Below are 15,290 nucleotides of genomic sequence, written 5' to 3' on the forward strand. Positions count from 1 at the left end.
TAAAAACATTGTGCATGCCATACAGCATTCCCGGCACAGCTGTGTGTAGCCCTCAGGCCTTGGCGTGTGGTCCCCATTCTACACCGTCCTTAGCGATGGTGTCCAGAGCTTGAACACCTCTGGGCACAAGGTACTACCGCTTGCATGAGGGGAAGGGGTTCAGGAGTTCCCACTGCCCCTGGATGGCTCTATGGATTTTGCCAGGCGGGTCTTGGCCACTCAAAGCAGTTATGTGGGAGCCAGTCGGGGTCCTGGATGTTTCGCTCGTTACCGGACCCAACTGCCCACCTTCTCTGTAGCTCTAGCTTGGAAAGGGATAGGAGAGAACAAGGACAGCCCCCGGTCCTTGGCAGTCAGCAACCCTGTCCCCTTACCACACACGGCACCCTCAACCAGGGCCCTCAGAAGATCAGACTGGACATTCCTCAAAAGGGTGTGGCCGCAAGGGCTGGTCCAGGGAACAGCTGCTGGGGACATGGAATTAGCAGACCCTGGAAACAAGCAAGCTCAATGAATCCCGAGGGCCTGGCCTTGGACAGGGGCACGTCTGCAGACACTTGGCCAGCTGGACTCACGCATCACAGAAAGGAAGGCTATAGAGAGGAAAGGCTAATTATGTCCACTTCCCTGTCTTGCTGAGGGTCCACTCTGCTCCCCAGGGTCCCAGAGAATGCCAAAAGCTGCCACGACAGCAACTCAGCTGGCTGTTGTATTGACCCCTGGCTGTGATCTGGGATGAGATTTTCAAGATGAGGTTAAATTATGCTGATTCTACATTCGAAATGGAACCGTGCCTGGCATGGGTTCCATCTACACTGGCAAGACTCAAGGCAGAACGAGGGCCGGGCTGATTAACTGCTCCAGAGTCAAAATCCAGTTTTTGTGCTGAAATATTCTCTCCAAAATAGGGACAGCTGAGGTTCAGGCCATCCTGAATCAGTTCACTCTTTGGAGTGTGAAGGAAACACAGAAAAGAAAAGATCTGTTTCAGCGTTTTCCATGTGCCAGGCATTATTTAAGTGCTTCTTCTGTATCAGTTCACTTCATTTTTCAATCATATTTTGAGGGAGATTCTGACATCCGTAATGGAAAGAAGGAAATGGAAGCTGAGAGAGGTTACATGATGTGCCCATGTTCATAGAACTGAGAAGTGGCACAGCTGGGATCTGAACCCAGATCTGGCTCCTGGAAGCCCCAGGTGCTTAAGTACCACGTGCCTCCTTCGGTATCACCAGACTCTCTTAGGACGTCTACACTTGACGTTTAATAGCAATCAAGAAGTTTTAAGTTGAAAGACATTCTTTTTAAATCTAAAAAACAAAAACAAAAAAATCACACTAGAACTAAAAAATTAATTTAGCAAGGTGAAAGGCTTCAGAGTCAATATGTAAAAATAACTGTATTTCTACTGCCTCACGATGAAAAATTGGAAAAATGAAATTTAAAATGTAATTTACAATGTCATAAAAAATACTTAATTTTACTCAACAAAAGATTTGTAAGACACTGAAAACTCCAAAACATTGCTGAATGAAAACTAAAGAAGACGTAAATAAATAGGGATATTTTCCTTATCTATGGATTGGACGGCTCCCTGCTGGTAAGATGTCCATGCTCTCCAAGTTGATGTATAGATCTAATGCATTTTTAATCAAATTCCCAGCCAGCCTTTTTTGTAGAAATCAACAAGCTGACTTTATAACGTCAATAGAAACGGAAATGACCTAGACTAACCCAAACAGTCTTGAACAAGAAGAACAAAGTTGGCAGATTTACTCTGATTTAAAAACTTAATATAAGCTCCAGTAACCAAGGCAGTGTGGCATTGGCACAAAGATAGACAAATAGATCAATAGAAAAGACACTTCTTCGGGGAGCAAATAAATAAATAAATATGGAGGTTAAGTTGCTTCAAGAAACACATATCACAGACCCAGATAATGTGACAGCAGGTACTGCGCAGGCCCCGATCCTGGCAAATTCGTTCAGCTCCCATGTTCAGGCAGTGGGGCTAAAATGAGCTTCAGTCATCAGCTTTGGGCGGGAGAAAGAAAACTGTATCCAGAGCCCAAAACCTTGGGTTTTTGATCCATTTATCATAGTTAAACATAAAAATATCATCTTTTCAGCATGTAATCATAATAAAAGTACTAACCACATGCCAAAATCTGTTCCAAGTGCTTGACATATATCAAGGCATCATTTAATTCTCTCCAGAAGATAGAATAATAATTCTATCAACAAGATCAAATAAAAGAGAAAATAGCAAGTCCCACAATAGGAAGGGAAATATTGTTTTGTAATGATTTGTTTCAGTTTTACATTTGTGTGCACGTATGCATAGAATTACAATGTGAAATACGTATCTTACAGGGTTGTCATCATAAAAATGTGAAAGCCATGAGTGTAGTAGATGAGAGAGTTGTTCAGTCTAAATAATGGGATGCATGTAAGAGTCTTAGCACAGAGCCTGGTACATAGTAAAGACTCGATAAGTGGCAGATACAGTCATCACTGTTGTCAGGGTCAGCTTCGTGGGCATTCACTCCGTGCTGTCACACAGGGCTCTGCTCTCAGAAGGAAGTGCACTTGGTTTAATGTTCTGTCGCCATCTTGAATTCCTTAATGATTTTGAAGATGGAACCCTGCATTTTCATTTTGCGCTGGGTCTTACAAATGACATAGCCAGTGCTGACTATTTGTATAGTTGTTTATCACTTATGAAAATATTTATAACGTGAAATATTTAATAACCATTTCTTATTATCAAATTCTATCTCTGCCTCTTACTGGCCAGAGGACGATGAGTGAGAATACTTAAATGATCTGTGTCTCAGTTTCCTTGTCTATAAAATAGGGATAATAACAGTACCTCCCCATAAAGTTGTTGTCAAGGTTTAAATAACACAGCGTATGTCAGATGCCAAGGACAGCACATGGCTCATGGTAAGCCCTCCAAAAATGTTGGCCATTATTATTATTAGCTTTATGAAAAAAAGTCAACCTTGGGCCTGGTTTTCCCACTGCACATCTTGGGGGGCATTACTGAACCAGATCAGTGGTTCTGGAACTTATTTGAGCACCAGGTTACTTTGAGAATCTGATGGCTCTCCGAGGAAATGCCCCTAAGAAAACCACAGGCTGTCCATGCGCACACGCCCACATCTTGCCTGCACGCGCACATCTTGCCTGCAATTTCAGCGCGTTCATGGGCCTCTGAGGCCAAGGCACAGGTCCCAGATGAAGAACTGCGGAAAGCAAAGATCACTAATGGCCCTTCTAGTCCCGGGGTCTGTTGGTCTCTGGGGTGGGAACAGCCAGGCAGCCACGCAACACATTACAGGTTACTACTTAAGGGTCTGGTGTATGCTTGCTTTGGCACTTTAAGTCAGTGGCTATTTTTAGCTTTGCTATATATGGCCAGGGGAGGAATAAGCACTATAGGTGGGGGAGGGGGCCCAGGAGGCTCACAGCAGAGCTGGGGAGCCGGAGCTCCTTTGCCTTCGCCACCTTCCCCTTCCTGCCAGAGAAGTGGAGAGCTTAACCTCCAGCCAAAGTGAGCGCGGAGGAGAGGGAGGGGCTGTGGAGGTAGGAATGGCAGGGGCTTCGATGAAGATGCCAGCTGAAGTCACTTTACAACAGTGCTTTTCAAACTTTTTGAGCATGACCTGCAGTAGGAAATACATTTGACGTCGTAACACATACATAAACACAGACACTTGTACACACACACACACACACAATATCTACATATATCTCCAACTGAACAAATGTTTCAGGATACAGTGCCTTACCTTATTTTCTGTGAAACACTCTGATGTTTTCTATTCTGTTCTGTTCTGTTCTATTCTAATCTGTTCTCTTCTATTTTTTCATCTTAAAAAAATGCAGGTCATGACTCACTAAATTGTTTTCACCACTTATTAATGGGCGACACCTCCAGTTTGGAAAACTTTGGTTTAGAGAAGACGGTCACCGGCAACATTTGACTGCGAGGTAACGTGGGGAGTGGAGGAAATGGGACATATTGTCCCTTTGATCAATACTTCTCAAAACTGGAGATAAGATGCCAGTTTCAGCTTGCTCTCCCAGCTGCACTGCAGAGTGTGGACGTCCTGGTTTTTGTACGCTCTGTTCTCTCCACCTGGAGCATCCGTCCTCCACCCTTGTTATCTGGCTCACTCCAGACTTCAGAGCCCGGCTTGCCTCTTACTCCAGGAAGCCTCCCTTTACGCCTAAGTCTGGTTAGGTGCCGGCCTCTTGCTCCCTTCATCCCCGGTATGCCCCTGCCTAGCATCCAACATGCTGTAGTACAATTTCTTGTTAGATTCTCTGGCAGGCAGGGGCCTTCCCCATTCTGTTCATTTCTACACCCCTCTGCCCCCAGTGTAGTATAGTGCTGGCTTCATAATACTCACTCAACAGTTATTGAATGAATTGATGATAGTTAGTAGTAATAATAGCAACTACCATTTATCGAGTACTCCTTTATCCCACGAGAAATCTTATGAGAGATTAGTACAAGTCCATTTTATTGACGAGGAAACTAAGGCTCCAAGAGATTAAGTAATATGGTAAGGCCAGAGCGATAACCCAGGGCTGCCGACTCGCAACTGCTCCTAATCTCAGGATCTCATTTGTCCACATTCCCCTCAGCACTACACAGGATGGGGCAAAGGGCAGGTCCTTAACAAACCCTCAGGGTACTGATGACAGGTTGATTAACGAGATTTTCCGAAGCAGTGGCCACATCTAATTTTGGAGTGCTGCACCTCGTGTGTGGCTTTGGAGAGAGGATCTGTGAGCTTTCCTGGCCCCTGGATGTGGGGCCGTCTCGTTAAGCAGAAGAATCTGGGCCTCTGACAAACCAGAGGAGCAGGTCTTCCAGTTTCCTGGCCTGAGGAGCCCCTGGACACACCTAGGATAAAACCCAGGGTCCTGCAAAGCCCAAGTGACCTGGCCCACAACTCCACCGTCAGCTCCTGCCTGTTCCTTTCATTCACTCTATGCCCACCCCTCTGGCATGCTTGCTGTTCCTCAAACATGCCAAGCCCAGTCCTGCCTCAGGGCCTTTGCAATTGCCATTCCTTCTGCCTGGAAGTCTTTACTGCCTCCCTAGTCTTCCCCATCCTGCTTCTCAGACCACCCTATTCAAAAATATCACCCTCTTCCTTCTCTGCTATTTTTACCATCATATCAGTAACTTCTGGAAATTACATGTATATTTGTTTTCCAGTTTATTTCTGTCTTCTTCACTAGACAGGAAGCTCCCTGAGGACTTTGCTTGCTCCCTGCCCTGGCCCCTGGACCTTGCTGCGGCATGGTGCCTGACACAGTTCTTGCTCCATAATGTTGGTCGCATGAATGAATGAATGGTTTTCTCCTCTTTCCGACATAGTGGGAGATCAGTGCAGAGTTTCCCAGAAATGTGTGTCCCTGTGACTCACATCCAGGCCCTCACACACACCCTGGTTTGGAGAGGGGGAAGAGGGAAAGGAGGGAATTGTCGGCACGTGCAGACTGCACCACTTTGCTTAGGGAACTGACGCCTGCCGGGCCTTCAAGGATTATCTCCACTCTATAGCCAGAGAGACTGAGGCTTGCTCTCTGCTTGTCCCCAGGGCTTGGCGCAGTGTGGGGCATACACATCTCCTGAGTTGAACTGCACTGAATTGCAGAGGTTCAGCAAACAGCTCGAGGTCACCGAATTAGGAAGTGGGGAGCCAGAAGTTGTCTTCACCTCTGTCCAATTCCAGCCCATGCTGTGCAGCCGCCATTGTGCCCACAGAAATTCCAGGGACAACCCTGTTAACATCCAGACACATTCAAGGAAGGGTCCTCGCCAGACACTCACCAATTGGCAGCCCGGTCAGGAGCCCATCCTGCACCTGAGGCTGCTCTCTGTACGCCCAAAGGCCTCAGTGTGAGCAAACCTTCCACCCTGGGCTGGCTATGCTCTTTCCTGCCCCACCCCCAGTGCCCTCCCAGACTGCCCACCTCCTGCCCTCACCATAAGGAAGGGAGACTCGTGACAAATATAATATACCACGATGCCTTATGATACCAAATATGTTTTTGTAATTAGCCATAGTTTCGAGTTATCTGCGTCAGCTCCTCTTCCCAATGGAGCACGGGAGGGAGATTTCACAGAATGATCCTGAGCTGGAAGGAACCTGAATGAACATTTGAAGTAGGACCTGGCAAACGCTTCCTGTAAAGAGTCGAATAATAAATATTTTAGGCTTTGTGGGCCAAGAGGCAAATTTGAGGCTGTTACATAGGGACTTTCATAGAATTTTAACTTGTCACAAGATAGTGTTCTTCTTTTGGGTTTTTTTCAAACATTTCAAAATGTGAAACCATTCTCAGTTCACAGGCTGTACGAAAACAGGCAGCAGGCCAGGCTGGCCCACTATCTGTAGTTTGCAAGAAACTGATTTAAAGCAATACTGCTTCACCTTTAATGTGTATAAAGATTGCCACATGGGCTTGTTCAAATAGATGCCTTGGCCCGCCCTCAGACAGAGTCAGAATGCTTCTGAAGGCCTGAGTGGGACCCCTGGATTTGCTTTTCTAACTGGCGGACAGATGATGCTGATGCTGCCTGTCCACTGACCACATTTTGAGCAGTCCTGATATTCTAAAACACCCCATTTATGGATGAGGAAACTGAGGCCCAGAGAAGTGATATGTCCAAAGTTACACCCAGTGGAGGAGGTGCTGCTGTCTGCTCTGCCCCTTCCCAGGGCTCTTTTGCCGCAGGAAATTCCTTTCCGTGTCCTTAACCCTCTGAGCACTCATGCTTCTGAGCTTTTCACTCCTTCCTCTCTGTCCCACTCCCACCCCAACAAAGGAGATGTTCCCATCGAGATCCAGCTCAGATGTCACCTGTCCTAAAGCATTCCATGATCTCCTCACATCTAACTGCCCTTTTCTGCCACGGCACTCTGTACATACAGGTGTGCAGTTATTTGTCCAAATGCCTATCTTTGAAGCCACGGGCTGTGTCTTATTCACCTTTATATCCAACCCTTTTACAATGCCTGGCAAATAGGAAGTGCTATAGAAATACACACTGAACAAAAGGACACATGGATGGATGCTTGGATGGAGGGATGAGTGGGTGGGTAGATGGATGGATGGATGGAGGGATGGAGGGATGGGTGGGTTGATGAGTCAGTGGGTGGGTGGGTGGATGGATGGTCGATGGATGGATAAGTGGGTGAGTGGATGGATGGATGGACGGATGGGTGGATGAGTCAGTCAGTGGGTGAACGGATGGATGGATGGATGGAGGAGTGGGTGGGTGGATGGATGAATGAATGGACACTTCATGATCTATTGTTTGAAAATAATTTTCATGGCAATGTTGAGCTTAGCAAACTCTTGCAGAGCACAAGCGAGAGTATATTCCCCAGCAGTTGGTATACCCAGCATGCAAACAGTAGCAGTTACATCTTATTGAATGTGTGTTAAGCATGTATCTCTAAGGCAGGGCTTCTACTAAGCACTCCTGCCAGTCTTCTCAATAGCCCTGGTTATTGGCACTGCCTTTACTAACAAGGAAATGGATGCTGAGAGAGGTAGAGCAGCTTGCCCAATGCCACACAGCAAATAACATCCTGGCCCCTCTGATTCTGTGCCACACTGCCCCTTGCTCTTCCCATCCTCCACCAGTGTTCCTCACCCCATCTGGCTCCTGCCCCAGCTCTGCGGGGCCCAGGCTGGGCTCACCTCCATCCGCATAGGTCTCGGTGCCGTAGCCGTCCTGCAGACCATTGTTCCAAGTGCCCTCATACTTGGCACCGCTGCTGCTGCTCTGCCGGGTTCCGTACCGCCCCTTGAAGCCGTGGGTCCACTCGCCCTTGTAGAGCCAGCGTCCCTTGGTCTCTATGCCCAGCCCGTGCCGTTTGCCATGGCTCCAGTATCCCTCGAAGGTGTTTCCGCTGGGCCAGGTGTAGACACCCGCCACTTCAAAGCCAAAGTTCCAGGAACCCGAGTATTCGCCCTGGCCCTTGGGGCCCGTGCACAGTCCATGTCCGTGGGCCTTTCCCCCCTCCCAACCCCCACAGTACGCCCCGCCATCATCAAAGTCAAAGCGGCCCCCGCTCATCTCATCATAGCTCCTGACGACCTCGCCGTCCTCCAGCTTGGGGGAGAGGGCGAAGGGGTGCCAGCGACACTCTCCAAGCACGCTCAGGGCGCAGGGCTGGGCCCCCCACTCACCACTGCCACAGAGCCCCAGGAGGGGGCACGCGAGATGCCAGCAGAGGCTGAAGCAGCCCAGGAGCCAAGTCAGCACTGGGTCGGCTGGTCAGTGCCATGCCTGGGAGGCCCCCACTCAATCAGCCAGAGGAAGGCTGCCAGCTGGGAAGGAAGCGGGAGGGAAAGATTCAAAGTCTGCACAGAGCGTCCCAAGTCTGGATTCCATGGAGTCAGAGGAAAACAGTGTGATCCCTTTAAGAAGGCACAGTGAAAGGGGTGGGGTGGGAGGGTCCCCAGTCCGATTCAAAGAGGGGAAATTCCCCTCGGTGACAGCCCCAGCCCGAGGCTGAATTCCTGTAGCCGCTGGCCCCCTTCTCCTCCACCCCAGTGGGTGTGCGGGGCTGTCGATCTCCGGGCGGCCGCCCCGCCCCCTCTCCAATCCTGCCCTCCTCCAGGGATGGAAAGGTCAGTGTTGCCCTAACAAGGCCATTGGATCTCAGAAGCTGCTCCCAAAATAACCCCCTGGCCAGCCCAGCCTCCTTCAAAGCGGGAGGGGTGTTTAAAATTGGGCTAGTGCTTCGGACCCAGGGAGTGGCTGGCGGGATGAGGAAGGGACGCTGAGAACTAAGTATCAGCAGCTGGGGCAATTTGGTGGCTTTTCTCCCACTGGGTAAGAGCTCCCTTCCACCTTCATGGTCCCGGGAGTCTGCGGGGAGGGAAGGGGCAGAGGAGTCAGGGAAGGGAGGGGAAAGGAAGACTAGCGGAACAGCCAGTCCTGGACACTTAAAATCCCCCAGAGCACAGAGGTTGGCAAGTCACAGCCCCAGCACTACTCACATGCCCTAACAGGACCTGGGGTATCGCACGCTGCCAACCCCGCAAAGGAATCTGGTGACCTAAGGAGAAAGGAACGGGGCATGGTTTCACGCAGGCTTTTGAAAGCAGAGGAGGGAACTCGGAAAGAGAGGTGAGGCTCTGGAAACAGAGTCTGGAAGATAGAGCAGATCTGAGTCCAGCACTCACGCACAACCCCCAATTCCCTCCCGCCACCCCAACCCTGGGAAAACCCTGGGAGGAGCCCAGTGCAAAAGGCAGCCACGGTTCCCTATCTGTCTCCTCTGAAGAGCGAGGAGCCCGCCCTCCTCTCTCTGCCTCTGAGACTCAGGGTTGCCCGTTGTGTTGGAATGAGGTCGTCTCAGAAATACTCAAGGATTGTGATATTTTGAAAATATTCCCTTGCCAAGCTCCCTTTCGCTCTGGTGTCCTAAGAGGCTGTGAGGCCAGACTTCAGGGAGCTCTTGGGGCAGGGCAGGAGCTAAGGGCCTGGACGGATGCTCAGCACTCGGGTTCCCACAGACTCTAGAGAAAGGGACGAGTAAATCTCTATGACATGAAGCTGTGGCCAAGGCTAATGACTGGAAATCCCAGCTGAGCCCAGGGTTAACAGGAGCACAGGGCAGTTCTGGGAAAGGTACGGGCCGCTGAGAACAGGAAGCCGGGTGTGTGTGAGAGAGAGATGGGAGAGGGGGAGGAGAGAAAGCACTAGAAAAAGGCACTTGAGAACATCAGACTATTATCTGACATACTCCAAATCCCATGACGACTTAAGACTCTGCAGATTTGTTCTTTCAGGAATGGAGAGGAATGTTCTCTCCCTTCATCCCAGCTGGTTCCCAGTCCTCACGACACGGTTCCTCTGTGGTTCACAGCCCCCTGCCTTGGAGAGCCCCTTCCGTGTCCACCTTTCACCCCAGGTGGAGACACCAGCCTCTGAGCTCACTATCCCTGGTTGTGTGCCAAGCTGACAGGCAGCAAATGGCAGTGGGTAAAGACTGTATCCTCTGGGTTCTGACTCACCACGGGCCAGGCTGGCCGACAGCCTGCTCGCACAATTCCCTTCTAAGAACTCTGCACTGTTGCCCCCGGAGAGTTCTGTTTTTGCCGCTTCTCACCGAGGCCTTTGGAGAATCACACGTTTCTTTCCAGCTCTGCTCTCAAGGGGAGAGGAAAGAGCATCTCACACTGGAAGCTAGAGGAGTTTGAGTTGCCCGAGTTCAAAACCCTGTGTAGCTAAAGGCCAGGCGAATGCCGGTAATCCTGTGCTGAGGCTGAGTGGTTGTTCTGTCCTAGTGAGCGGTTCCACCTATGGAAATGCAGCCACTGTTCATCAGTGCAGCTCCCTGTGGGGTTCCCACCACCGGTGGGTACACACAGGAATCACCTGGAGAACTTAAAAATCAACAGATTCCAGACCCCGATCCCCAACCCCAACCTACTGAATTAGATGGTCCTGGGAGAAGCCTTGGACCCTTACATTTTCTTAAAAGCTCCTCAGACGAACCTGCCTTTCACTCCTGGTTAAGAACCACTGCATGCTTTCAAATTAAGAAACTGTTTCTTAATAACACTTACAAATTCATGAATCCACTTATTTACCATCGGCTGTGTAGAGTAGATAGTTGTGGAGTTAGATGTGTGTTCAACTCCCAATTCTGTCCCTCACAAGCTGTGTGACGTTGGCCCAATCATTAATTTCTCTAAACCATAAACTCTTCATCTCTGAAAGTACCTATCTCAAAGGATTATTACGACTCGGGGTAACTACCTTACACGGCTGAGTAAGGATTACGTGAGTTAACAGTGTGAAAGGCTTAGAACACACCAGACACCGAATAAACGTTAGCTATTAATATTCTTCTCACATAACAAGTTGCTTTTCACACTAACATGCTTAATAAAAATAGTCACCAAAAAGGGAAGAGAGACTCACCCCTCTTAAGTTCCTTGATAGCGAAGCTCTCCTTACTGTGCAATCCGTGTTTACTCAACATTACCTCGTGGTTTTTCATTTTTTTTAAATGATAAACTGTTATTGGTAAAGGGACACTTTAATTTCTGAAGTTTAAGTAAACTCTTTGCCAAATTTGGTCCTGCCTTACCTGACCAGTGAACTTTGTGACCAGCCTTCATTTTTGCGCCCCGCCCTTTAAAGAGGTTCGGGTCGGGGAAAGGGAGACCCCTCGTGGCCATATGTGTATGACAATGGATTTTCCTTGAGAAAACCAGGTTCTTCAGACTGGATGGAATTAGCTAAACTGGGAAAGAAGTTGACACTGTTTTTAAACTAGCTATCGCACTCTCTCTCTCTTCCGGGTCTTTCCTTGCTCTGTGGTTCTGTTCTGTGGTCAGAAGGGGCAGTCACTTGCTGCCTCTCTTTCCTTCTCAACTTCTCAGGCGTGGCTGCTTCCTAGGGAGCACCGAGGGGAGGGAACTGAAAATCCAGAACAGAGAGGCCTGAGCACAGAAACCCACTTGAGTTCTTCTCAGCCATTGAAGGCTCAGCTGAAGCAGCTTCACCTCCCAAGACAAGTTTCCTGGCTGGGTCAGGAGCCTTCCCACATGCTGGCTCCTCCTCCAAACTATGAAGTGTTTCAAGCAAGGATTAGCTTCATTCCAAAAAAATGCATGAACACCTACTAAGTGCCCGGTACTCTGGCTCATCTTTGTAGGCCCAGGGCTTGCACATAGTGGGTGCTCCTCATCTTTCGTTCTCCACGGTATTTGGCAGCTGACATGTCCCGTCTTGAAATGCTTTTTCACTTGGTTTCTAGGACTCCTTGCTTGGATCTGCTCCTGGCTGTTCCTATTTAGTCTTTTGCTGGTTCCTCCTCATTCCCCTGACCTCTAATACCTTGGGAATATCCCAGAGCTTGGTCCTCTAACCAATGCTTTATCCACATTCACTTGCTAAGCAATCCCCTTTGGTCTCATAGCTTTAAAAAACAAGCATATACTGATGGCCCCTAAATTTGGATCTCCAGCCTGTACCTCTCTCCCGATCTTCAGTCATGTATGCAACCACCAACTCAACATCTCTACATGGTATCTCATAAGCATCTTAGACTTGACAAGATCAAAACCAAATTCCCAATTTCTCCTCCCAGATCTGCTCCTGCAGCCAACTCCTAGTTTATTAAAAGCTTTGGAATCCTCCTTAATTCCAGTCTTTCTCTCACACCCTGTATCCAGCAGCAAATCTCTTCAGTTCTACCTTCAAAATAATTCTGGAATACACCTTCTCTACTGCCAAGTGTCCAAGCCACTAACACCCGTGCCTGACTTACTGCAATAGCTCCTAACTGCCCCCCTCATGGTCCATAAGTGGAGCTAGCGCTCTGGGTAAGGGCAAGTCTGATACCACACCCTCTCCTCCAGGCCTTCCAAGTGGCTCCCTATCGTCTCTGGAGTCAAAGCCTTTCAAGTGGCCATAAGGCCCTCCATGGTCTGCCCCTGTGCCCCATGCTTCTGTGACCTTGCCTGCCTCGAGCTACAGATGTCCTTGCTGTTCCTTCTGCCAGGAATGCTCTTCCCCCAAATAGCCACATGGCTCACTCCCTCCCTTTCTTCAGGTCTCTGCTCAAATGTCACCTTGTCACAGAAGCTTCTCTGACCGCCTGGAATAAAATAGCAACCCCTCCCCCTGCCCCAGTCCTCATTAGCTCCTAATCCTTCTCTCTCCAAAGCATTTCTCTGCTGAGGACAAGGATGTTGCTCTCCTACTGTTCTATGCCCAGCACCCAGCATAGCATGCCTAGTGTTGTAAGCACTCAATAAGTATTTGTTGAATAAATGAATGAATATTCAATGGATAGTTATTAAATAAGGACACGTCAGGATACTACTTTTCAAAACATCAGAGTAAGAATTGCTCAATCCACAATCTAAATCCGTTTTCCAGGATGCGTCAGAGAAAGATTGGTTCCGTGAGTCGCTCACAAAAGGCCAGCTGTTCCAAGGAGGGACACGTGTTAAAGCTGGTCCAACTGGGCCTGAGCCAAGTAATTTTTAGCTTCAAGATTCATCTTTTGAGGAAGATTCTGAGTGAGATGTAAATACTCACAACTTACTCCCGCGGATGTGGAATGCCTGAGCTCTCATCCACGTTTGGATTTCTTCAGTAGGTTACTCAGCCACTGGAACTTGGTCCTTTTCAATCCTGACATCCCTCGCCCTAACAACTTTGTATGAAAGGAACGTGCATCAGCCTTTACTTTCTGCTGACTGTTCTGTTAATACACAGAATTAAGTAAATAACCAGACCACTGGGTTGAAAAGTGAACTAAAAAGGACTTAGAGACTTAGGAACCAGCTTAATTCACGTAACATGCTAAGGCCGGTTTGCTCCACTACTCTCTGGTAAAAAAGGTGAAGCAAAACACTAGTTGTGGGGGTGAGGGTGGGGTGGTAGGGACCTAAACCAGCTCTCATGGCCTAGGTTAGCGGTTCTCAAAGTGCGGCCTGGGAATCCACTCTTTCAGGGGATCTGCGTGGTCAAAACTAGTTTCATGATATTAACATACGATTTGCCTTTCTCGTGCTCATTCTCTCATGAGTGTGGTTTTCCAGTGGTCACGTGACATGTGACGTCACAAGAGACTGAAAGTAGCAGGTAGGAGAATCGAGCTGTCTTCTATTAAGCCAAACATTAGACATTTGCAAAAATGTACAACGACACTTTTCTAAATGTTTTTTGTTTTGGAAGTTATTTTCCAATTAAAAATGTTATTTATACTAACCTAAATGGATTTATGGCTTCATTATCTTTAAATGAAGTAATACATATTTTTAAAATTTCTTAGTTTTAATTTCTAATATGGTAAATATCGATAAATATAACCCACATAAACAAAAGCTCTTTGGGATCCTCAATTTCTAAGTGTAAGAGTCTTGAGAACAGGAAGTTTCAGTGCACCCTCTCTAAGCATTAGGAAATCCTCAGGGGCCAGCCCGGTGGCACAGCTATTAGGTTCGCATGTTCCGCTTCAGCAGCCTGGGGTTCACCGGTTCGGATCCCCAGTGTGGACCTATGCACTGCTTGGCACACCATGCCATGGTAGGCGTCCCACATATAAAGTAGAGGAAGATGGGCATGGATGTTAGCACACGGCCAGTCTTCCTCAGCAAAAAGAGGAGGATTGGCAGTAGTTAGCTCAGGGCTAATCTTCCTCAAAAAAAAGAGAAAGAAATCCTCAGTTTCTAGTGCTGTGATGGCATGGCATTTTGCTCCCTTTCTCAAACCATAGCCTCCAGATGTTACTAAATCCATATTAACCTAGTAACTAGGAAGGGTCCCTCATTATTCAGCTGGGGACTTTTCTGCTAAATACCCTTCCCACCTCTCCCAAGTACAAATCACCTATTTGTGAAGCCCAGACCCCACTGTCACAAGTCAACCCCATAGTCAACGGGATGTTTTAATAAAGAGTACAACTTTTGGGGCTGGCCCTGTGGCCGAGTGGTTACGTTCGCGTGCTCCACTTTGGCGGCCTGGGGTTCGCAGGTTGGGGTCCTGGGTGCGGACCTAGCACTGCTCATGAAGCCATGCTGAGGTGGCGTCCCACATAGAAGGACTAGAACTACAACTAGGATATACAACTATGTACTGGGGGGCTTTGGGGAGAAAAAAAAGGAAGACAGGCAACAGAGGTTCTCTCAGGGCCAATCTTTCTCACCAAAAAAAAAAAAAAGAGTAAAACTTTTGTAATCTAAATAAAAGTAAAACAGACTTTCTGTTAACATGTTAAAATGGCTGGACAAATTTTTACTAAATTTGATAGCTATGCTTAGGATGGTCTCAATTAAAATAAAAGTTATGTGGCATACGTAAAATTCACGTTGGAGCCACTAGAAAAAGATAAGGATTCATCCTGCAGCTAAAACTGAGGATAGAATTTTTTACCAAACTTTGAAGGGAATTTTGGGATGGTTGACCAGAAATGCAGGACATGGCATGTAAAAAATTCTTTTGGGGTTGCTGGGGTAGGAGGGCAGGACAAAGAGATCCATGCAGAACATTTGAAACTGAGGTATGAGATCCACATACAACTGACTGAAACATGCCAGATATATTAAAATGCCAGAGGTGGAGAAGACGCACACTAGTGTCAACTATGACAGCCCCTCCCTCCACCTGAAGCAGCCCCCTGCAAGCTGCTCTTACAGGAGAGACCTCATGCGCCACGCCTGACGGCGAAGAGCACCAGCAGGGGTTTATTTAGTGATGCTTAATGATTCTCTCAAACAAC

General features: G+C 48.0%; 1 protein-coding gene across 2 annotated transcripts in view; it reads right to left on the minus strand.

Annotated features, from left to right (window-relative positions):
- Positions 1 to 10,101, minus strand: part of JPH2 (junctophilin 2) — a 60,739-nt gene extending 50,638 nt beyond the window's left edge. For both annotated transcript variants that reach the window (XR_011431056.1, XM_023626607.2), the window contains exons 1-2: positions 10,063 to 10,101; positions 7,735 to 9,101 (exon numbers count right to left, since the gene is read on the minus strand). Coding sequence is in view for 1 of the 2 variants with exons in the window: in XM_023626607.2 (XP_023482375.2) it covers positions 7,735 to 8,113 (379 nt within the window). In the remaining variant the exon portion in view is untranslated. The remainder of the gene's footprint in view (positions 1 to 7,734; positions 9,102 to 10,062) is intronic.
- Positions 10,102 to 15,290: the final 5,189 nt, after the last annotated feature.

Source organism: Equus caballus, chromosome 22 (assembly GCF_041296265.1).
Source record: "Equus caballus isolate H_3958 breed thoroughbred chromosome 22, TB-T2T, whole genome shotgun sequence".
Lineage (NCBI taxonomy): Eukaryota > Metazoa > Chordata > Mammalia > Perissodactyla > Equidae > Equus > Equus caballus.